The sequence below is a fragment of the Triticum urartu genome, chromosome 2A, assembly GCF_056163025.1.
Source record: "Triticum urartu cultivar PI428250 chromosome 2A, HENAU_Tu73, whole genome shotgun sequence".
In the NCBI taxonomy this organism is placed as follows: Eukaryota; Viridiplantae; Streptophyta; class Magnoliopsida; order Poales; family Poaceae; genus Triticum; species Triticum urartu.
The window spans coordinates 701,433,561-701,459,015 of record NC_141874.1 but is presented as its reverse complement, the minus strand read 5'-3'; the positions used below and the strand labels follow the sequence as shown (position 1 = coordinate 701,459,015).

The 25,455-nt window shown below is 41.4% G+C and overlaps 1 protein-coding gene across 1 annotated transcript; it reads left to right on the top strand.

Annotated features, from left to right (window-relative positions):
- The first annotated feature begins 1,180 nt into the window (after positions 1 to 1,180).
- Positions 1,181 to 2,645, top strand: LOC125534188 (protein FLOWERING LOCUS T-like). Its single transcript, XM_048697467.2, has 4 exons — positions 1,181 to 1,456; positions 1,836 to 1,897; positions 2,030 to 2,070; positions 2,178 to 2,645. The coding sequence occupies exons 1-4, from the start codon at positions 1,268 to 1,270 to the stop codon at positions 2,402 to 2,404; spliced, it is 519 nt and encodes a 172-aa protein (XP_048553424.1). The 5' UTR covers positions 1,181 to 1,267; the 3' UTR covers positions 2,405 to 2,645.
- Positions 2,646 to 25,455: the final 22,810 nt, after the last annotated feature.

Genomic DNA, 25,455 nt, shown 5'->3' with positions numbered 1-25,455 from the left:
GATAAATCACATGGCATTTCTTGGATATTCTTCAACAACATTTCTTGCCAATGGATATTGATGTTATCAAGTCCATACTAATATGTACCTCGAACCAGGATGACTCATGGGCCTGACATTTTGAGAAGTCGGGAAACTTCGTTGTAAGATTGGCTATATAATGGCCTCTTTGATTCGCAGGATTTTAAAAATGTAGGATTTGGAAAAGTACAGGGTTGAAGTGGCATGCACACTTGAATCCTATAAGATTAGCAAGGAGTGCTTGATGACACAGGAAAAACAAAGAAATTATGAAAAGAGGTTGGAGTAGATTTTAGATTCCCTATAAAATGCAGTACAAAAAATTCCTATGGGATCCAATCCTATAAATCAAAGAACCACACAGAAAAAATTTCTAAGGATTTTTTTGCGAGTGACAAATTTCTAAGGATTTCAATCCTTCATAAATCCTATAGAATTCCTTTGAACCAAAGGAGCCCTAAAAGAGTATGGTGACAATAAGAAAACTCATGAAGCTTGGCTAGAGAATCAGTCATCTTCTTCGATGACTGAACAAAAAGAATGGTGCACCACCTGGAAAACAAAGGTGCCTAGAAAAATCGGCGTCTTCCTTTGGAGACTAGCGCACCAATCCATCCCGACGGGGAGTGAGGCATCATCGGGACATGGCTACCACATGGGATTGTTCTTTCTGGAATGCTTCAGACCATGACCGGCGTTATTCCCTTTTGGACTGTGCTATGGCTCGCAGCGTTTGGGCAAGTGAAGTGCTACCAGATTGACCCTAAAAAAGGAACTGCGTCCTGCTCCAAAAAGGGCCAGGAATCATATCATACATTTTGTAAGTCCGTACTTGGTGCCAAGTCGCAACAAGTCAGTCGTCCGATCGTAATGCATACTCTATGGCGGCAATACTTCAGCCGTCCGATCAGAAATCAGGTGGGAGCCGCCACAGGTTCTCACGATGTGACATGTCAACACTTTATGCGTGAAACACACTTTTAATCCGGTCTTTCAAGCGCTGATTAGTCTAGGACTTGCGAAAAGGCACACCACACGTCGTATCCTTTGAACCACAGTCACACCGAATATATTATGCGTGCGCCGGAATTTCACTGGGAGGCCTATAAATAGCATGTTACACCGCTGCAGACGCCATATAACACCAAGCTTTCACGTACGGCAACACTGCTGGCTAGCCACATCTAAACCTAATCAAGTGCTCAGCTGAAGTATAACAGCCGAGCTCGGCCGGCGGTGATCGAGCATGTCGAGGGATCCGCTGATCGTCGGAAGGATCGTCGGCGACATCGTCGACTACTTCGACGCGTCGGCGCGGCTGAGGGTGCTGTACAGCTACCGCGAGATCACCAATGGGTCCGAGCTGAGGCCGTCGCAGGTGGCGAACCAGCCGACGGTGCAGATCACAGGACGGCCCGGATCACTCTACACGCTGGTGAGTGCTCATATATACGTTATACGATTGATCTCGGTTTTTTTTCAACGGGAGTGCTAAATCTCAGTCGAACTAAGACTTTGAAGTCTTAGTCGATACTGTATTCATTAGATTTTACTTGAAGATTCGTGTAAAATTTTCTTTGAAGTTCTTCTTTCTTCTTTTTTTTTTAAATTCTATTCATTGACAGAAACTTCGTTAAGTCTCAGTCAAATGAGATCTAGCCACATTCTTTTTCAAAATTATGGTAGTTCGTTTTTATCATGCATGCATGTACGCACTCGGCCTTAGTTTAAGGAAGGTGGTACAGACATTTACATGTGTCTATCTATGTTTATGCGCGCATAAGTAATGTGATGGCATGCTTATTTGTTACAAGGTGATGGTAGACCCTGACGTACCTAGTCCAAGCGATCCTTCCCAACGGGAGTACCTCCACTGGTACGTGCATGATCATGCACTACAAAAATATCACTCAGTTTTTCTCAAAAAGAAAATCACTCATTAGTACCTACGCTGGCACCAGCTTGTTAAGCTAATTAACCAAGTTTAATTTCTTGCCTACACATATAGGTTGGTCACAGACATACCAGAACGAGGTGACGTCAGCTGTGGTAAGAAATTAATCTATCTCCTTGTCTTTTATATGAAGGAAAAAAACCACCCAACCGGCATTAATCCTGTGGAAACCATTAAGACCTTTGTGTGTTTGTGCATGCAGGAACTGAGGTGGTGCCGTACGAGAGACCGCAGCCGACGGCGGGGATCCACCGTGTGGCGTTCGTGGTGTTCCGGCAGGCGGCGCGGCAGGCGATCTACGCACCAGGGTGGCGCTCCAACTTCGTAACCAGGGACATTGCGGAGTGCTACAGCCTCGGCGCTCCGGTCGCCGCCGCCTACTTCAACTGCCAGAGGGAGGGCAGCTGCGGTGGCCGGAGGTACCGGTGAAGCAAGCTGGTTCTACGTACGCACGCACGCACGATCGCTCCATACACAATATGTGCAAGCTAGGTGTAGCTGCTTGTAATACATCCGGTGTACTACTGGCTAGCTATCTCGACCGGCCGTATGTAATTGTCCGAATATATATTGTGCACTTGGTGCATGGCCTAAACAAAGCATTAAATAATTTTAGGGAGCGTCTGTAACTCATCTACACCTGACATCATTGCGATTTGAACTGGATCTTTCACCCTTCGTCTCCCTCGTTTGCGTTGACTTTTTTTTACTTGGTACTAGGAAATTGCCCGTGCGTTGCAACAGGTACATAAATATTTTATATTTAATCAATGTGATTTATTTAGCATGGTTCTCACATTGTGCTAGAGAACCGAAATAAGAGATGCGAGATCACAATTTGTCAAATGAGTACACAATCAACTGTCATTTTTCCTTTTTCAGCTATGACACAAAGCAACGTCCAATCTTTCAATTCCCATTTTAATTATATTGGCAATATAGCTATATTTCTAGTGGTTACAATACCAATAGTGCACTGAAGTGCACCATATAGTCATACCACACGCATCAATTCACAAGCAACTGATTTGAATATGTGAAAGTAAAAAAAAGGAAAATCTAGTATACCTTTGGCACCCGCAAAAGAATCAGTAGAACTTTGGATCAAAAAAGTACATCAGAAGGTCTTGTTAGTTGCAACTCTTGCACAAGAGTACTCCTTATGCAAGCCAAAAATATATTGGCAGCGTGTGCTTATCTAATAGATCAAGGGCAAGCAAAAGCAATCGTTCCCAGATGCCCTAAATCTTCCTCGGCAAAGACCTTGCATTGCAAGTTGTTGCAGTAGAGAATCACCATGTATGCTGCCGCCTACACGCCCCTGGAGCAGCAAATAATGCACACCGACTCAATATAGGGAGTTGCAGAGAGAAAGCGAGCTGCCGCTCTACTCACATCCAGTAATAAGTATGTTCTTTTTAAGTAGAAGGGATGAGATTAATTAGTTTTTTCACTTTTGTATATTGGCACCTTGAATTCCAGTGGTTCTTGCACTTATTTTTGGCCGGGCTGCACTATCATGTTCACAATGGAACACAATGTCTATACCTTTACATAAAAATCTACAGGGGAATATGAGCTGCCAACCATCGTTCATGTACACTTTGATCTGAGAACCTGCCGTAGGCAAGTGAAAACTGTTTCTGAATTTCAGAAAGGAAATGGAAAAGAGGGTATGTGTTATATACCTTCAGAGTTTGTCTTCATCGAAAACCTTTCCAAGCGAACAACTATGAATTAAGAAACTGTATTTATAATGCACAAACATTCTCTTCATAAAAATCCATGCATTAACCATCGGGAGCTCTTCCATATCCTTGCAAAAGTAGTGTGGTTATGTTAGCAACAACTGAAGAGAACACGTATATTTATCTTAGCATCCCAGTGGCAAGGATAAATATTAAGAAACAATATGCACTATAACGCAACTAATTAATCAGAGCAATTCACTTCCTGTAACCGGAGATCTGTAAATAGTAGGTATTCAATCACACTACAATCACAACTGCATATGCATCTCGAATGCCACCATTTGAGCATCATGCACGCCTAGCCAACAAATTGATTATAGTTCGATAAAACTGAAGCAGGTCCCCTTGGAGTAACACCTTTGCAAGGCATGGTTTTCTGACAAATGACGATTGAGACCACAACCAAAGGAACAGAAGTACCAAACTGAAAGTTTTCACATATCGCATTGTGTGCTATGGGAGCTTGCCGAGGGTAGGGCTGTCCTTGAGCCTATGACAAGTGGTTTGAGATTAAGCTTGCGGACAGTTTTGGCTGTGATAGACATTACCTATTGATGCTATGGTAGGCAAGGAACAAAAGAAAAAGCAAACACATCCTACATTAGACCTGATCGCATGGGCAGTCGAGCTGCCGCTTTAGGAAACCTTGGGCGCATATGAGCCAAAGGGGCTGTCCGCTACCCATCGGTGGTCGCCGGTGCTGCGACCCTTCTTGCTGCAAGGGTGGATTAGGGAGTTGTCGCCGTTGCTGGAAAGTCCTTGGTGGAGGACATGGGAGAAGATGGTGGTATGGAGAGGAGACTCTTCCTGGCTCGATTGCCACTGGTCTTGTTCCCTGGAGAGCGGGACAGGAGTAGTTGACCACCGATTGTTTGAGGCCTCTCTCAATTGGCTCTCGCACTGCCGACCGTCATCGCCCCTCGTTCCCTGGTGACACCATCGCCAATGGTCGCAGAAAGGGAGAAGAGATGACTGGGCGTACGTCAAGAGATAGTTGAGAAGAGGTGCCGACCTGCAAGAGCTCGTTGTCATCTGCATCACGTATTGCCGCCGCCGCTGCCCCAAGAGAGACAATGAGATGTGTTTCGGGAGGAAAATAGGGTTAGTGGAGAGAAAGCTGAGGGGATTGAGGGGAGGGGTCGAACCGGTTGAGTGGACACATGGACGAAAAAACCAGTGAAAGGGTAAACGAAAAAATTCGGCGGAGGAGGGATGTGCGGGAGGAGGGCAGACGAAGGACAACGACGTAAGAGGGGAAACGGAACGCTCCGTTTCTTTTAGATAGTAGAGAAACCCGACCCGCTATACATTCACGGCGCGTCTATGAACAGTGACCAATTAGCCTTCATATTTTGTCTGCGGCATCCAAATCGCTCAAAGTTGATACCTCAAATCTATACAAACCATGGAGAGATATGGTGCCCGAGACTCCTCTATCTTGTATTTGGATTATCACCTAGCCGCCACTGGATTCTGACTTTCTGAGATCATGAGGTCTTCTCGATGGCGAGTCCGACGCCCCAGCCGAGAGAGGCGCCGCCGCCGCCGCCCAAAGCCGTGGCGCCCCAACCGAGTCCGGCGCCCCAGCCGCCGCCGGCGCAGACGACGCAGCAACGGCCGCCGGAGATGCTACCCTCGTCATCGCAGGAGTTTGATCCAGGCGGATCCACCACAACCTTGACTTTCGATCGGGACGGAGAGCATTCAGAGGGGCCGGATTCGCAGCAGTGGAAGATTCGGCTCGTCGACGTTCGGAGATCGGGAGATTGGCTCGAAGGACGCCTTCACTACAACATTACGTCGCGATGGTCGACAGTGCGAGATGAGGAGAATGATATACTTGCCGGTCAATACATACCGGAGGACGTCCGGATCTCGGAAGGTACGCAATTACGGATTGATGTATTTGACGTTGTTGTGGTTCAGTTTGTGCAGGATGATTGCAACCAGGTGGATCCAATCGATCTCATTGACTTGTCGTTGGACTCCGATGAAATGCAACTGGATCCACGGATTGGGGGTAGGTTCTGGGTTCTTGCAGATGTCAATGAGGATGAGGAGGACGAGGCAGTGGGCGCTGCGGACGCGGATTGGATGCCGCTGCCAAATCCGTCCGAGGCGGTGACGGGCCATCGGCGCGTTCAGGATATGAAGCGTGAGGCCGTCGAGTCGCCGAAGGACTCACGCTGGCTTCCCGTGGTTCCTCAGAAATTGACGATGAAGCCATGGATCGGGCCAATTCCTAAGGTATGCCGTCCACCTGTTACCTTGTCAGATTATTTTAAGCCGGAATCTTGGACTTTAGTTACACGGAGTAAGAAGAAGAAATGCAGTACGATGGCGCGGCTGCCGGCGCCGGTGACCAGCACGGCGGCTGAGATCCGGGTGGCTAGGAAGTCCCGTTTGAATCAGCTTTTGGGCCAAGCTGGGCCTAAGGCTGAGCGGGCCGACATGGGCTCTTGCATGACTGGGTATGTGGCCCCGCATGCGAGTCGTGAGGCACTGATCGACATATCTCGGCGGATCAGATCGGAAGTAGCTGGGTATGAAGCCCAGGCAAAACCGGTTTCATCTACGGGCAATCACGTAGCTGCATGCACGAGTTCGCCCGGTCGTCGTGATCGTAACCTTCTGCTGCCACCGCTTAGGGTTCGTCTACGCAGCGCCATTCTCGGGTTCCCTAAGTGTGGACCTGGGCGCGCCGCCCGTATCCCTCCTCTCGCGGCCATGGCGGGGCGTGGAGGTGGTCCGCCGGGACCGAGGCCTCCGGTGCCCGTGCCGGCCGCTGTGGGTCGCGGCAGTGGTGCACATGGGCCTAGGCCGCCGGTGCCTGGGCCAGCTGTGGTGGCGCCTGATACGTTTCTAACGTATTTATAATTTTTGATTGTTCCATGCTATTATATTATCTGTTTTGAATGTTAATGAATTTTATTTTCCACTTCTATATTATTTTTGGGATTAACCTATTAACCCAAGGCCCAGTGCAAATTGCTATTTCTTTTGCCTATTTCAGTGTTTCACAGAAAAAGAATATCAAACGGAATTCAAATGGAATGAAACCTTCGGGAACGTGATGTTTGGAACAAACGTGATCTAGAGGACTTGGAGTGGACGTCAAAAAACGAACGAGGAGTCCACGAGGCAGGGGGCGCACCTACCCCCTGGGCACGCCCTCCCCCCTCCTGGCTCAACCGACCTACTTCTTCCTCCTATGTATACTCATATACCCCGAAAACATCCAGGAGCACCACGAAATCCTATTTTCACCGTCGCAACCTTCTGTACCCAAGAGATCCCATCTTGGGGTATTTTCCGGAGCTCCGCCGGAGGGGGCATCGATCACGGAGGGCCTCTACATCAACTTCATGGCCCCTCCGATGATGTGTGAGTAGTTTACTTCAGACCTTCGAATTCATAGTTATTAGCTAGATGGCTTCTTCTTTCTTTTTGAATCTCAATACAAAGTTTTCCTTGATCTTCTTGGAGATTTATTTGATGTAACTCTTTTTGCGGTGTGTTTGTCGAGATCCGATGAATTGTGGATTTATGATCAAGTCTATCTATGAACAATATTTGATTCTTCTCTGAAATCTTTTATGTATGATTGGTTATCTTTGTAAGTCTCTTCGAATTATCAGTTTGGTTTGGCCTACTAGATTGATCTTTCTTGCAATGGGAGAAGTGCTTAGCTTTGGGTTCAATCTTGCGGTGCTTGATCCCAGTGATAGAAAGGGAAACGACACGTATTGTATTGTTGCCATCGAGGATAAAAAGATGAGGTTTATATCATATTGCTTGAGTTTATCCCTCTACATCATGTCATCTTACCTAATGCGTTACTCTGTTCTTATGAACCTAATACTCTAGATGCATGCTGGATAGCGGTCGATGTGTGGAGTAATAGTAGTAGATGCAGACAGGAGTCGGTCTACTTGTCACGGACGTGATGCCTATATACATGATCATGCCTAGATATTCTCATAATTATTCGCTTTTCTATCAATTGCTCGACAATAATTTGTTCACCCACTGTAATACTTATGTTATCTTGAGAGAAACCACTAGTGAAATCTATAGCCCCCGGGTCTATTCTCCATCATATTAATCTTCCGTTAACAAGCTATTTTTATTACCTTTTATTTTGCAATCTTTACTTTTAATCTTTATCATAAAAATACCAAAAATATTATTTTACCATCTCTATCAGATCTCACTCTCGTAAGTGACCGTGAAGGGATTGAAAACCCCTTTATCGCGTTGGTTGCGAGGTTCTTATTTGTTTGTGTAGGTACGAGGGACTTGCGTGTGGCCTCCTACTGGATTGATACATTGGTTCTCAAAAACTCAGGGAAATACTTACGCTACTTTGCTGCATCACCCTTTTCTCTTCAAGGGAAACCAATGCAATGCTCAAGAGGTAGCAAGAAGGATTTCTGGCGCCGTTGCCGGGGAGTTTACACACAAGTCAAGATATACCAAGTACCCATCATAAACTCTTATCCCTCGCATTACATTATTTTTCATTTGCCTCTTGTTTTCCTCTCCCCCACTTCACCCTTGCCGTTTTATTCGCCCTCTCTTTCCGTTCGCTTTTTCTTTCGCTTGTTTCGTCGTTATGGCTAGTCCTTTATCTGTCCCTCTGTCTCCCGAGTTTGAAGTTCTTCACTTCAAACAAAGACAAGGAGAAAATTTAAAAGATGCTTGGTTTAGGATGATGGAATCTTATCGTAATTGCACCTTAGAGGTGAACTTTAGAATTTTACTTCGCAATTTTTATGTTGGACTAAATATGTCCCATAGACAATTCTTGGATTGCGTTGCCAAAGGAAATTTTATTGAAACGGATCCCGGTATTGCTCATGAAATTTTAGTGGGAATAGTGGGAACACTACCTCCACCAAAGGGGCCACATAATACCCAGGAAGAGACACAAGTTTTTGAGAAGATTTGCGAAGTAACGGAAATTTTACAAAAATCTCTTGAACCTCTCAAGAGTGTCAGCGGAAATCTTCATCGCATGAATATGTTAATTACCCTTTGCAATAAGCGGTTGGATTCTTTAGATCTAAAAATTTCCGAATATGAAGGGAAGCGTAAGGAACCTCCCGGATTCGAGCATGACTCCGCTAAGAAAATTAAAACCAAAGATGACCATACCTAGATCTATCATTGCTTTTAGGCCTAGCTAGGGGTGTTAAACGATAGCGCTTGTTGGGACGCAACCCAATTTTATTTTTGTTCTTTGCTTTTTGGTTCTATTTAGTAATAAATAATTCATCTAGCCGCTGCTTAGATGTGGTTTTATGCATTTAATTAGTGTTTGTGCCAAGTAGAACTTTTGGGAAGACTTGAGGAAAGTCTGCGATCTTGCTGTAAAAAACAAAAACTTTAGCGCTCACGAGATTTGCTGCCATTTTTTTACTGGAGAGTGTTATTTAGTTAATTATTTTTGCAGATGATTAATAGCTAAATTCCTCACGTCCAGAAAGTTATTTTAGAATTTTTGGGGTCCCAGAAAGTATTCTAAACCTACAGATTACTACAGACTGTTTTGTTTTTGACAGATTCTGTTTTTCGTGTGTTGTTTGCTTATTTTGATGAATCTATGGCTAGTAATAGAGTTTATGAACCATAGAAAAGTTGGAATATAGTAGGTTTAACACCAATATAAATAAAGAATGAGTTCATTACAGTAACTTGAAGTGGTGATTTGTTTTCTTTTACTAACGGAGCTCACAAGATTTTCTTTTAAGTTTTGTGTTGTGAAGTTTTCAAGTTTTGGGTAAAGATTTGATGGATTATGGAACAAGGAGAGGCAAGAGCCTAAGCTTGGGGATGCCCAAGGCACCCCAAGGTAAAATCCAAGGACAACCAAAAGCCTAAGCTTGGGGATGCCCCGGAAGGCATCCCCTCTTTCGTATTCGTCCATCGGTAACTTTACTTGGAGCTATATTTTTATTCACCACATGATATGTGTTTTGCTTGGAGCGTCTTGTATGATTTGAGTCTTTGCTTTTTAGTTTACCACAATCATCCTTGCTGTACACCTTTTGGGAGAGACACACATGAATCGTAATTTATTAGAATACTCTATGTGCTTCACTTATACCTTTTGAGCTAGATAATTTTGCTCTAGTGCTTCGCTTATATCTTTTAGAGCACGGTGGTGGTTTTATTTTATAGAAATTATTGATCTCTCATGCTTCACTTATATTATTTTGAGAGTCCCTTAGAACAGAATGGTAATTTGATTTGGTTATGAATTTAGTCCTAATATGATAGGCATCCAAGATCGGTATAATAAAAACTTTCATAAAAAGTGCATTGAGTACTAGGAGAAGTTTGATACTTGATAATTGTTTTGAGATATAAAGGTGGTAATATTAGAGTGTGCTAGTTGAGTAGTTTTGAATTTGAGAAATACTTGCGTTGAAGTTTGCTAGTCCCGTAGCATGCACGTATGGTGACCGTTGTGTAACAAATTTACATGAGGTGTTATTTGATTTTCTTCCTTATGAGTGGCGGTCGGGGACGAGCGGTGGTCTTTTCGTACCAATCCATCCCCCTACGAGCATGCGCGTGATGCTCGGTTTTTGATGACTTGTAGATTTTTGCAATAAGTATGTGAGTTCTTTATGACTAATATTGGGTCCATGGATTATATGCACTCTCACCCTTCCATCATTGCTAGCCTCTTCGGTACCGTGCATTGCCCTTTTTCACCTTGAGAGTTGGTGCAAACTTCGCCGGTGCATCCAAACCCCGTGATATGATACGCTCTGTCACACATAAACCTCCTTATATCTTCCTCAAAACAAACACCATACCAACCTATTATGGCATTTCCATAGCCATTCCGAGATATATTGCCATGCAACTTTCCACCGTTCTATTTATCATGACACACATCATCATTGTCATATTGCCTTGCACGATCATGTAGTTGACATCGTATTTGTGGCAAAGCCACCATTCATAATTTTTCATACATGTCACTCTTGATTCATTGCCCTTCCCGGTACACCGCCGGAGGCATTCATATAGAGTCATACTATGTTCTAGTATCGAGTTGTAATCATTGAGTTGTAAATAAATAGAAGTGTGATGATCATCATGTAGGGTAACGCAGCAGAAAACAAAAAAATTCTGACCCACGCACCAGCCCAGGGCCACTATGGAGACTGCATACATGATTTGATCTTTTTCGTTACCGACTCGTAGCGTAGCGGGAAGTAGAGTCGATGACGATCAGCGGTGCAGATCCCCGCAGCTAGGATTTACAATCTCCCAACCGTGAGGATGTATACCCTCATCTGCTCGTCAGATAGCCCTTCGGTAGGACCTTCGAAACTCGGACGGTCACACGGACAGCCCTCCGAGAGGCACTCACGAACTAAGACCGAAACTACGATCTCTCTACAGAGTTGCACACATACGGTGTCATCTATCCGGCAGGGCTTCGCCGTCCAGAACTAGTTCCCGCCGGAACCCAGATAACCTTTTGGCTCTACGAAACTATTTCGCGGGGAGGGAGAGAGAAGCCAGATCATTGCATGGCACTTGTATGTGAGAAGGGATGAGGAGAATGGCAGCCCCTTCTCCTCCTTTTATAGGCCAAGGCAAGGTGTGGGGTGGTGGAGGAAATACCAAAATGCCCATGCTACATGTCCCACATGAAGGGTGAAATGGTAACTCAAGTGGGGGGACACCATGGAGGCACCCCCTTGGCCAGCCACAACCTTTCCCCCTCCCATAGGGGGGCAACAAGCCACCAATATGTCTCCTAGAAACATGGGTGCTCCCTAGACAAAAAGCCACCAAACATGTAACCTCCTATATATCTCCATATACCCTAAAACAATCGGAGAGCACAATAGATCGGGAGTTCCGTCGCCAGAAGCCTCCGTAGCCACCCAAAGTCAATCTAGACCCGTTCCGGCACCCTGCCGGAGGGGGCAATCCCTCTCTAGTGTCCATCTTCATCATCCCGGTGCTCTCCATGATGAGGAGGGAGTAGTTCTCCCTCGGGGCTAAGGGTATGCACCAGTAGCTATGTGTTTGAGATATCTCTCTCTCTTGTGTTCTTGATTTGGCACGATCTTGATGTATCGCGAGCTTTGCTATTATAGTTGGATCTTATGTTTCTCCTCCCCCTCTTCTCTCTTGTAATGAATTGAGTTTCCCCTTTGAAGTAATCTTATCGGATTGAGTCTTTAAAGATTTGAGAACACTTGATGTATGTCTTGCCATGCGTATCTGTGGTGACAATGGGATATCACGTGATTCACTTGATGTATGTTTTGGTGATCAACTTGCGGGTTCTGCCCATGAACCTATGCATAGGGGTTGGCACACGTTTTCGTCGTGATTCTCCGGTAGAACTTTGGGGCACTCTTTGAGGTCCTTTGTGTTGGTTGAATAGATGAATCTGAGATTGTGTGATGCATATCGTATAATCATGCCCACGGATACTTGAGGTGACATTGGAGTATCTAGGTGACATTAGGGTTTTGATTGATTTGTGTCTTAAGGTGTTATTATAGTACGAACTCTAGGGCTGTTTGTGCAACTTATAGGAATAGCCCAACGGATTGATTGGAAAGAATAACTTTGAGGTGGTTTCGTACCCTACCATAATCTCTTCGTTTGTTCTCCGCTATTACTGACTTTGGAGTGACTCTTTGTTGCATGTTGAGGGATAGTTATATGATCCAATTATGTTATTATTGTTGAGAGGACTTGCACTAGTGAAAGTATGAACCCTAGGCCTTGTTTCCTAGCATTGCAATACCGTTTACGCTCACTATTATCATTCGTTACCTTGCTGTTTTTATTATTTCAAATTACAAATACCTTTATCTACTATCCATATACCACTTGTATCACCATCTCTTCGCCGAACTAGTGCACCTATACAATTTACCATTGTATTGGGTGTGTTGGGGACACAAAAGACTCTTTGTTATTTGGTTGCAGGGTTGCTTGAGAGAGACCATCTTCATCCTACGCCTCCTACGGATTGATAAACCTTAGGTCATCCACTTGAGGGAAATTTGCTACTGTCCTACAAACCTCTACACTTGGAGGCCCAACAACATCTACAAGTAGAAGGTTGTGTAGTAGACATCAAGCTCTTTTCTGGTGCCGTTGCCGGGGAGGTGAGTGCTTGAAGGTATATCTTTAGATCTTGCAATCAAGTCTTTTAGTTTCTTGTTTTATCACTAGTTTAGTCTATAAAAGAAAATTATAAAAAAATGGAATTGAGTTTGTCTCATACGCTTCATCTTTTTAATATCTTTCATGAGTATGATGGAAAGGAAAATTGTGCTCAAGTGCTAGAAAAGAAATCTATAAAATGTTTGGCACTAAATCTTTGAATGATGAGCATGATTGCAATGTTGTTAGTATGAATTCTTTGAATACCCATGATGCTAATGATGATTGCAGTAGTTATGATGAAAATGCCTCCTATAAACATGTCAATTTTTGTGGAGTGCATATTTGCAAGTACACACCAAATAGGGAAGATAGATATTGCAAGGGGCATAAGTACTTAGAAAGCAAATTATTGCAAGAAGAGCTAGACGAATGTGCTGAAAATTTAAGATATCTTACCCATACTTGCAAACTTTGCAATGAACATGGTCATTTAAATATCAAATGCAAATTGTTTCATGACCGTATCGTGTCCAAAAATTGTGATGACTTGATTTCCCTTGCACATCATAATGAACTTAGTTTGCTCTTGGGTTATGAAGAAATGAAACATATAACTGAGGGTATTCTAAAATTTAATCTCGATAAACTTCTTGGTTTTGATCTAGATAAGATTTATATGTATTGTGCGGTGAATTGCATTGAAAATCCTTATATTGCCAATTACATAAAGAAAAGAAAAGAAATAGGAGATGAAGAGAATACTAATGAAAGGGAAGAGACTTCCCAATATCCTCCTATTATTTCTTATGATGAATCAGGTAACGAGGAGGAGCCTTCTATTCAACCAATCTCATTAATAAGGAGCTCCAGAAAGAGGATTGAACCCACACATGAGGTGAAGAAGAAGAAAAGAAAAAGGAAGAGAGGTAAAAAGGTATCGCTCCCAAATAAAGTTGCTCCTATTATTGTTGTGCCTCATGAAAATGAAGATGATACACTTGATGATGATCTCGTTATGCCTATTGCTTGTTGTGATGATTATGATTGGGAAGATAATGATACTTCTTATGATCTTGAAAATATTTTTGGCACTTGCTTGGAAGGATATAATAATTGCTATACTATTGGTGCTATCCATACTATTAATGATGAGAGTGATTATGCTTATGATATGAAAAGGCTCAAGCTTGGGGAAGCTATGTTTGATGAGGATGACATATTTGAGAATATATTTGCTGCAATTAATGTTTGTCCCAAGCTTGGGGATGCTATGTTTAATGAAGATGATATTTTTAGCCTCTCAAGTTTTGATATGCAAAGTTGTTGTGATGATAGCATGCCTTTTAGCTATTATGATTATATTGATGAAAGTGGGTTTGGAAGAGTGTCAACTTTAGGGAGTAGTGATCCCACAATATTGGAGGATGTTGAATCTTATAATATTTATGGAAGTGTATTTGGAGAGGTCATGACTTTATTTAGTGATGTATCCACTATTTCGGAAGAGGTTTCAATCGATTATGATGAGAACAAAGTTGCTACTTATGATGATTATTGTGATGAAACTTATGATATAGAAAGTAGTGATTATATTTATAAAACTTGTAATGATTATGATTACCCCTTCTCTGAACATTACTCTTTTAATGTGGAAACAATTTATAGTATTCGAGTCTCTTATGATACTCCCACTATTATTCATGAGAAGAATTTTGCTTGTGTGGAGAGTAGTAAATTTTTTATGCTTGTAGATCATGAAAAGAATGCTTTAGGTGCTGGTTATATTGTTGAATTCATTCATGATGCTACTGAAAATTATTATGAGGGAGGAATATATGCTTGTAGGAATTGCAATAATATCAAGTTTCCTCTCTATGTGCTTAAAGTTTTGAAGTTATGCTTGTTTTACCTTCCTATGCAAGTTGATTCTTATTCTCACAAGTTGTTTTCTCACAAAATCCCTATGCATAGGAAGTGGGTTAGACTTAAATGTTCTAGTCATATTCTTCATGATGCTCTCTTTATGTTTCAATTCTTATCCCTTATGTGAGCATCATTGAAATCATCATGCCTAGCTAGGGGCATTAAACGATAGCGCTTGTTGGGAGGCAACCAATTTTATTCTTGTTACTTGCTTTTTGTTCCTTTTTAGTAATAAATAATTCATCTAGCCTCTGTTTATATGTGGTTTTATGCTTTTAATTAGTGTTTGTGCCAAGTAGAACCTTTGGGAAGACTTGGGTGAAGTCTTGTTGATCATGCTGTAAAAAACAGAAACTTTAGCGCTCACGGGAACTGCTGTCATTTTTATTTGGAGAGTTCTATTTAGTTAATTATTTTTTAAGATGATTAATAGATAAATTCCTCAGGTCCAGAAATTTATTTGAGAATTTTATGAGTTCCATAAGTATACGTTTGGTCCAGATTACTACAGACTGTTCTGTTTTTGACAGATTCTGTTTTTCATGTGTTGTTTACTTATTTTGATGAATCTATTGCTAGTAAAATGGTGTATAAACCATAGAGAAGTTGGAATACAGTAGGTTTAACACCAATATAAATAAAGAATGAGTTCATTATAGTACCTTGAAGTGGTGATTTATTTTCTTATACTAACGGAGCTTACGAGTTTTCTGTTAAGTTTTTTGTTGTGAAGTTTTCAAGTTTTGGGTAAGGATTCGATGGACTATGGAATAAGGAGTGGCAAGAGTCTAAGCTTGGGGATGCTAAAGTCACCCCAAGGTAATATTTAAGGACAACCAAGAGCCTAAGCTTGGGGATGCCCCGGATGGCATCCCCTCTTTCGTCTTCGTTCATCGGTAACTTTACTTGGAACTATATTTTTATTCACCACATGATATGTGTTTTGCTTGGAGCATCATGTCACTTTTTTTTTGCTTGCTGTCATTTAGAATAATGTTTTTCATCCTTTAGTTTCAATAAAATGTCAAGGATAGCCTTTATCATGCTTAATTTGCAATTATACATGTTGCTGTTTGAAAACAAAAAGTTTACCGCTGTTGCAGAAATTCCACAGAAAAGTCAGAGTGTGATAAAATGTTGAAACCTTTTGAATAATGAGCCCTGATAAATTATCTACAGTGGGAATTTTATTTCATAGTTTTTGGAGCTAGGGAAGTATGATGAATCTTGCATTCTTTACAGACTGTACTGTTTTGGCAGATTGCTGTTATGTTTGCATTGTTTGCATATGTTTCCTTGTTTAATGATTCTATTTGATGATAGGAGTATTAAATATGCAGAGGCATTTAGTATGCAATGTTGAATAATAATTTTAGTGATTTTCTACAGTATAGTATAATAAGGTTTTTGCATTGGTTTATACTAACCTATCTCACGAGTTCTTGTTGAGTTTGGTGTGGATGAAGCTTTTGAGATTTAGGAAACCGTGATATGAGAGGAATTAAGGAGACACAAAAGCTCAAGCTTGGGGATGCCCAAGGCACCCCAAGATAATATTTCAAGAAGTCTCAAGCATCTAAGCTTGGGGATGCCCCGGTAGGCATCCCACCTTTCTTCTTCAACAATTATCGGTTAGTATCGGTCGAACCTAAGTTTTTGCTTCTTCACATGTTGTGTGCTTTCCTTGAAGCGTCGTTTTATTTTCTTTAGATTTTCTTGATGTTTGAATAAAGTACCAAGATCTGAAATCCTTAAATGTGAGAGTCTTCACATAGTTGCATAATTATCCGAATACTCATTGATCTCCACTTATATCTTTCAGAGTAGTTTGTTGTTTGCTCTAGTGCTTCACTTATATCTTTTAGAGCACGGTGGTAGTTTTATTTTGAAGAAATAGATGAACTCTCATGCTTCACTTATATTATTTTGAGATTCTTAAATAGCATGGTAATTTGCTTAAATAATCATAATATGCTAAGCATACAAAATTTGTAAGAATTCATATGAGTGTGTTGAATACTAAGAGAAGTTTGATGCTTGATAATTGTTTTGAGATATGAAGATGGTGATATTAGAGTCATGCTAGTTGAGTAGTTGTGAATTTGAGAGATACTTGTGTTAAAGTTTGTGATTCCCGTAGCATGCACGTATGGTGAACCGTTATGTGATGAAGTCGGAGCATGATTTATTTATTGATTGTCTTCCTTATGAGTGGCGGTCGGGGACGAGCGATGGTCTTTTCCTACCAATCTATCCCCCTAGGAGCATGCGCATAATACTTTGGTTTTTGACGACTTCTAAATTTTTGCCAGAAGTATATGAGTTCTTTATGACTAATGTTGAGTCCATGGATTATACGCACTTTTTCCCATCCTTCCACCATTGTTAGCGTCTCTAATACCGTGCACTTTTCGCCGGTATCATAAACCCATCATATACCTTCCTCAAAACAGCCACCATACCTACCTATTATGGCATTTCCATAGCCATTCCAAGATATATTGCCATGCAAGTTTCCACCGTTCCATTTATTATGACACGCTCCATCATTGTCATATTTCTTTGCATGATCATGTAGTTGACATCGTATTTGTGGAAAAGCCACCGTTCATAATTCTTTCATACATGTCACTCATGAGTCATTGCACATCCTGGTACACCGCCGGAGGCATTCATATAGAGTCATATCTTGTTCTTAGTATCGAGTTGTAATTCTTGAGTTGTAAGTAAATAAAAGTGTGATGATCATCATTATTAGAGCATTGTCCCAGTGAGGAAAGGATGATGGAGACTATGATTCCCCCACAAGTCGGGATGAGACTCCGGACGAAAATAAATAAATAAAAGAGGCCAAAGAAGCCCAAATAAAAAAAGAGAAAAGAGGCCATAAAAAAGAGAAGGCCCAAATAAAATAAAATAGAAATAAAATAAAAAATGAGAGAAAAAGGGAGAAGGGACAATGCTACTATCCTTTTACCACACGTGTGCTTCAAAGTAGCACCATGATCTTCATGATAGAGAGTCTCCTATGTTGTCACTTTTATATACTAGTGGGAATCTTTCATTATAGAACTTGGCTTGTATATTCCAATGATGGGCTTCCTCAAAATGCCCTAGGTCTTCGTGAGCAGGCGAGTTGGATGCACACCCACTTAGTTTCTTTTTGAGCTTTCATACACTTATAGCTCTAGTGCATCCGTTGCATGGCAATCCCTACTCACTCACATTGATATCTATTGATGGGCATCTCCATAGCCCATTGATACGCCTAGTTGATGTGAGACTATCTTCTCCTTTTTGTCTTCTCCACAACCACCATTCTATTCCACCTATAGTGCTATGTCCATGGCTCACGCTCATGTATTGCGTGAAGATTGAAAAAGTGTGAGAACATCAAAAGTATGAAACAATTGCTTGGCTTGTCATCGGGGTTGTGCATGATTTAAATATGTTGTGTGGTGAAGATGGAGCATAGCCAGACTATATGATTTTGTAGGGATAGCTTTCTTTAGCCATGTTATTTTGAGAAGACATGATTGCTTTGTTAGTATGCTTGAAGTATTATTATTTTTATGTCAATATTAAACTTTTGTCTTGAATCTTTCGGATCTAAATATTCATGCCACAATTAAGAAGAATTATATTGAAATTATGCCAAGTAGCACTCCGCATCAAAAATTCTGTTTTTATCATTTACCTACTCGAGGACGAGCAGGAATTAAGCTTGGGGATGTTGATACGTCTCCAACTATCTATAATTTTTGATTGCTCCATGCTACATTATCTACTGTTTTGGATGTTTATGGGCTTTATTATACACTTTTATATCATTTTGGGACTAACCTATTAACCCACAGCCCAGTGCCAGTTTCTGTTTTACCTTGTTTTAGGGTTTCGAAGAAAAGGAAAATCGAACGGAGTCCAATTGACCTGAAACTTCACAGAACTCATTTTTGGAAGGAAAGAAGCCCAGAAGACTTGAAGTGCATGTAAGGGAAGCTTTGAGGAGACTACGAGGTAGGGGGCGCGCCCACCCCCCTAGGGCGCGCCCTCCACCCTCGTGGGCCCCTCGTGGCCCCCTTGACGCACTTCTTCCTCCTATATATCTCCATATACCCTAAAATGATCGGAGAGCACAATAGATCGGGAGTTCCGCCGCCAGAAGCCTCCGTAGCCACCGAAAGCCAATCTAGACCCGTTCCGGCACCCTGCCAGAGGGGGCAATCCCTCTCCGGTGTCCATCTTCATCATCCCGGTGCTCTCCATGACGAGGAGGGAGTAGTTCTCCCTCGGGGCTGAGGATATGTACCAGTAGCTATGTGTTTGATCTCTTTCTCTCTCTCGTGTTCTTGATTTGGCACGATCTTGATGTTTCGTGAGCTTTGCTATTATAGTTGGATCTTATGTTTCTCCTCCCCCTCTTCTCTCTTGTAATGAATTGAGTTTCCCCTTTGAAGTAATCTTATCGGATTGAGTCTTTAAAGATTTGAGAACACTTGATGTATGTCTTGCCGTGCGTATCTGTGGTGACAATGGGATATCACGTGATTCACTTGATGTATGTTTTGGTGATCAACTTGCGGGTTCCGCCCATGAACCTATGCATAGGGGTTGGCACACGTTTCATCGTGATTCTCCGGTAGAACTTTGGGGCACTCTTTGAGGTCCTTTGTGTTGGTTGAATAGATGAATCTGAGATTGTGTGATGCATATCGTATAATCATGCCCACGGATACTTGAGGTGACATTGGAGTATCTAGGTGACATTAGGGTTTTGATTGATTTGTGTCTTAAGGTGTTATTCTAGTACGAACTCTAGGGCTGTTTGTGACACTTATAGGAATAGCCCAACGGATTGATTGGAAAGAATAACTTTGAGGTGGTTTCATACCCTACCATAATCTCTTCGTTTGTTCTCCGCTATTAGTGACTTTGGAGTGACTCTTTGTTGCATGTTGAGGGATAGTTATATGATCCAATTATGTTATTATTGTTGAGAGGACTTGCACTAGTGAAAGTATGAACCCTAGTCCTTGTTTACTAGCATTGCAATACCGTTTCACTCACTTTTATTATTCGTTACCTTGCTGTTTTTATTATTTCAGATTACAAATACCTTTATCTACTATCCATATACCACTTGTATCACCATCTCTTCGCCGAACTAGTACACCTATACAATTTACCATTGTATTGGGTGTGTTGGGGAAACAAGAGACTCTTTGTTATTTGGTTGCAGGGTTGCTTCAGAGAGACCATCTTCATCCTACGCCTCCTACGGATTGATAAACCTTAGGTCATCCACTTGAGGGAAATTTGCTGCTATCCTACAAACCTCTGCACTTGGAGGCCCAACAACGTCTACAAGAAGAATGTTGTGTAGTAGACATCATGACCCTATAGGTTCGCTGAAGTATAGACATGATCTGGAACCCCTTCCGATCAATGATCAACATCGGAGCCGTGGACACCCATATTGACCCCTATACCCACACGAATGAATATTCGAGTGAACCTCCAGTTGCCGTGTGCTATTCCTATTGCTTCGGGATATGTTACAAATCCCCGAGGTGAGATTTACTTGCATCCCCGTGGATCAACGACTTGTCCACTATGCTAGTTACCTCGTTACCGGTTTTGTTCTCTTTTCTCGTTTCCGTGTTGCGGAATCCCTGTGATCCAATCACACTGTGTCTGGCCAGACGATGATGGATGTCGTAACACCAAGAGGGCCTGAGAATATCTCTCCATCGTCGGAGGAGCAAATTCCAATCTTGAGCTATCAAGTTACTTGACACACTTTTCCATGAACCCGTAAGCCGCCGTAATAGCCACCCATTTATGGATGACGTTTAACAAACCCCAAAGTTCATGAAGCAAGTATGAAGAAACTCGATACCCTCATGGTCTACGGAATTATGCAAACGTTAACCATATCTGTGTTATGTACCATTAACTTGTGATGAACGAATCTCATAGCATAACATCAATCCGGGTCGATTCAACACAAATGTTCTCTTAACATTGTGCCCTCAAAATTGCTGGCATAGACATGCCCATGACCAGGAAAACAGAATCATCATGCAACACTTGAGCTAGTATTAGAGGCCAGACTAGGAATACTTCTTACCATTTATTATTCCACACGTGCATATGAGTCTTCCTCCGAGCCTCGTGTTATTGCAGACTCGAGAACCATAGCAGTTATAGCATGGAACATAAACATAATTATGAACATGGAGATAAGTGATAGCATTTATTATTGCCTCTAGGGCATATCTCCTACACATCATTAATAGAGCATTGTCCCAAAAAAATGAGAAAGGCCAAATAAAAAAAAGGAAGGCCCCAAAAAAATATAAAGGGGCAATGATACTATCCTTTTTCCACACTTGTGCTTCAAAGTAGCAGCATGATCTTTATAATAGAGAGTCTTTTTTTTGTCACTTTCATATACTAGTGGGAATTTTTCATTATAGGACTTGGCTTGTATATTCAACACTGGGATTCCTCAAATGCCCTAGGTCTTCGTGAGCAAGCAAGTTGGGTGCACACCCACTTAGTTTCTTTTGTTGAGCTTTCATACATTTATAGCACTAGTGCATCCATTGCATGGCAATTCCTACTCCTTGCATTGACATCAATTGATGGGCATCTCCCTAGCCCATTGATTAGCCGCGTCGATGTGAGACTTTCTCCTTTTTTGTCTTCTCCACATAACCCCCATCATTATATTCTATTCCACCCATAGTGCTATATCCATGGCTCACGCTCATGTATTGCGTGAAAGTTGAAAAAAGTTTGAGATTACTAAAGTGTGAAATGATATGTCTTCAACGTATCTATAATTTTTGATTGCTCCATGCTATTATATTATCTATTTTGGATGTTAATGGGCTTTATTTTACACTTTTATATCATTATTGGGACTAACCTACTAACCGGAGGCCCAACCCAAATTGCTGTTTTTGCCTATTTTAGGGTTTCGAAGAAAAGGAATATCAAACGGAGTCCAAACGGAATGAAACCTTCGGCAACGTGATTTTCTCAACAAACATGATCCAGGAGACTTGGAGTGGGCGTCAAGAAACGATCGAGGAGGGCATGAGGCAGGGGGCGCGCCCTCCACCCTCGTGGGCCCCTCGTTGCTCCACCGACGTACTTCTTCCTCCTATATATATCCACGTACCCCCAAAACATCCAGGGGCACCACGAAAACCTAATTCCACCGCCGCAACCTTCTGTACTCGAGAGATCCCATCTTGGGGCCTTTTCCGGAGCTCCTCCGGAGGGGGAATTGATCGCGGAGGGCCTCTACATCAACTCCATGGCCTCTCCGGTGATGTGTGAGTAGTTTACTTCAGACCTTCGGGTCCATAGTTATTAGCTAGATGGCTTCTTCTCTCTCTTTGCATCTCAATACAAAGTTCTCCTCGATCTTCTTGGAGATCTATTCGATGTAATCTTCTTTTGCGGTGTGTTTGTCAAGATCCGATGAATTGTGGGTTTATGATCAAGTTTATCTATGAACAATATTTGAATCTCCTCTGAATTCTTTTATGTATGATTGGTTTATCTTTGCAAGTCTCTTTGAATTATCAGTTTGGTTTGGCCTACTAGATTGATCTTTCTTGCAATGGGAGAAGTGCTTAGCTTTGGGTTCAATCTTGCGGTGCTCGATCCTAGTGACAAAAAGGGAAACGACACGTATTTTATTGTTGCCATCGAGGATAAAAAGATGGGTTTTATATCATATTGCATGAGTTTATCCCTCTACATCATGTCATCTTACTTAAAGCATTACTCTGTTCTTATGAACTTAATACTCTAGATGCATGCTGGATAGCGGTCGATGTGTGGAGTAATAGTAGTAGATGCAGAATCGTTTCGGTCTACTTGTCGCAGACGTGATGCCTATATACATGATCATACCTAGATATTCTCATAACTATGCTCAATTCTATCAATTGCTCGACAGTAATTCGTTTACCCACCGTAATACTTATGCTCTTGAGAGAAGCCACTAGTTAAACCTATGCCCCTCGGGTCTATCTTCCATCATATTAATATTCCAATACTTAGTTATTGCTTTTGCCGTTTATTTTACTTTGCATCTTTATTTCTATTTATCATAAAAATACCAAAAAAATAAAAATGCCAAAAAATATTATCTTATCATATCTATCAGATCTCACTCTCGTAAGTGACCGTGAAGGGATTGACAACCCCTTTATCGCGTTGGTTGCGAGGTTCTTATTTGTTTGTGTAGGAGCGTGGGACTCGAGCGTGATCTCCTACTGGATTGATACCTTGGTTCTCAATAACTGAGGGAAATACTTACGCTACTTTACTGCATCACCCTTTCCTCTTCAAGGGAAAACCAACGCAGTGCTCAAGAGGTCACAAGAAGGATTTCTGGCGCCGTTGCCGGGGAGATTCGCGCCAAGTCAAGTCAAGATTTGACTCCTGACAACGAGCCATTTCTGGCACCGTTGTCGGAGTCTACACACAATTCAAGACATACCAAGTACCCATCACAAACCCTTATCCCTCGCATTACATTATTTGTCATTTGCCTCTCGTTTTTCTCTCCCCCACTTCACCCTTGCCGTTTTATTTGCCCTCTCTTTTCCGTTCGCCTTTTCTCCGCTTGTTTCTTGTTTGCTCATGTGTTGGATTGCTTGCTTGTCATGATGGCTCTACCTAGATTTGGTGATCTTCACCTTAAAAGGTTAGAAGAGATCGAAAGCAACGTCAGGAGTTTTATGACTTTACAATTTGAGCATAATAATTTCTTTAGGAACGAGCTTAAGGAACAAAAAAGCTTTATGGGTTATATGAATAAAGAGCTCGATGATATGTCTAAGGAATTTTATGGTTTGAAATCTCAGATTGCTCATCTTGAAAAATTAATGTCTGAAGTTTCGGATAAGCAGGCCACCTTAGTTAATAAGATGGCCTCTAAGCCGGATTTTTTTTATGAAAATAAGGATGAAGATCTAAAAGTTATTGATGTGTCTCCTATTAGATCTTTGTTTTGTAATATGAATATTGATAATGATGGGACTGAAGATGAGCCAACTTGAGCCACCTTTACCTAGAAGGCATTCCAAAAATTCGGAGTTTTTAGATCTTGATGCAAAAATTGGTAAAAGTGAGATTGAAGAGGTCAAAACTTTAGAGATCAATGAACCTACTATTCTGGATTTCGAGGAATTTAATTATGATAGTTGCTCTTTGATAGATTGTATTTCCTTGTTGCAATCCGTGCTAAATTCTCCTCATGCTTATATTCAAAAATCAAAATAAAGCTTTTACTAAACATATTATTGATGCTTTGATGCAATCTTATGAAAAAAACTTGAGTTGGAAGTTTCTATCCCTAGAAAACTTTATGATGAGTGGGAACCTACAATAAAAATTAAAATTAAAGATCATGAGTGCTATGCTTTGTGTGATTTGGGTGCTAGTGTTTCCACAATTCCAAAAACTTTGTGTGATTTGCTAGGTTTTCGTGATTTTGATGATTGTTCTTTAAGCTTGCATCTTGCAGATTCCACCATTAAGAAACCTATGGGAAGAATTAATTATATTCTTATTTTTGCTAATAGGAACTATGTGACCATAGATTTCATTGTTCTTGATATAGATTTCAATCCTCCATGTCCTATTATTCTTGGTAGACCTTTCCTTAGAACGATTGGTGCAATTATTGATATGAAGGAAGGGAATATTAGATTCCAATTTCCGTTAAGGAAAGGCATGGAACACTTCCCTAGAAAGAAAATTAAATTACCATATGAATCTATTATGAGAGCCACTTATGGATTGCCTACCGAAGATGGCAATACCTAGATCTATCCTTGCTTTTATGCCAAGCTAGGGGCGTTAAACGATAGCGCTTGTTGGGAGGCAACCCAATTTTATTTTTATTCCTTGCTTTTTGCTCCTGTTTAGTAATAAATAAATTATCTATACTCTGTTTTGGTTGTGTTTTTTGTGTTTAATCAGTGTTTGTGCCAAGTAGAACCGTTGGGAAGACTTGGGGAAAGTCTTTTTGATCTTGCTGTAAAAAACAGAAACTTTAGCCCTCACGAGAATTGCTCCCATTTTTATTTGGAAAGTGATATTTAGTAAATTATTTTTGCAGATTATTAATAGATAAATTCCTCACGTCCAGAAATTTATTTTATAATTTTTGGGGTTCCAGAAGTTTGCGTTAGCTACAGATTACTACAGACTGTTCTGTTTTTGACAGATTCTGTTTTCCGTGTGTTGTTTGCTTATTTTGATGAATCTATGGCTAGTAAAAGAGTTTACAAACCATAGAGAAGTTGGAATACATTAGGTTTAACACCAATATAAATAAATAATGAGTTCATTACAGTACCTTGAAGTGGTGTTTTGTTTTCTTTCGCTAACGGAGCTCGCGGGATTTTCTATTTTGAGTTTTGTGTTGTGAAGTTTTCAAGTTTTGGGTAAAGTTTGATGGATTATGGAACAAAGAGTGGCAAGACCCTAATCTTGGGGATTCCCATGGCACCCCGAGGTAAAATTCAAATACACCAAAAATCCTAAGCTTGGGGATGCCCCGGAAGGCATCCCCTCTTTCGTCTTCATCTATCGGTAACTTTACTTGGAGCTATA

Bases quoted from the DNA above. Each gene is read 5' to 3' on its own strand.
- LOC125534188 (XM_048697467.2), top strand. From the start codon at position 1,268: ATGTCGAGGGATCCGCTGATCGTCGGAAGGATCGTCGGCGACATCGTC. The intron at 1,457-1,835 runs GTGAGTGCTCAT...ATTTGTTACAAG, and splicing joins CCGGATCACTCTACACGCTG to GTGATGGTAGACCCTGACGT. The intron at 2,071-2,177 runs GTAAGAAATTAA...TTGTGCATGCAG, and splicing joins ACGAGGTGACGTCAGCTGTG to GAACTGAGGTGGTGCCGTAC.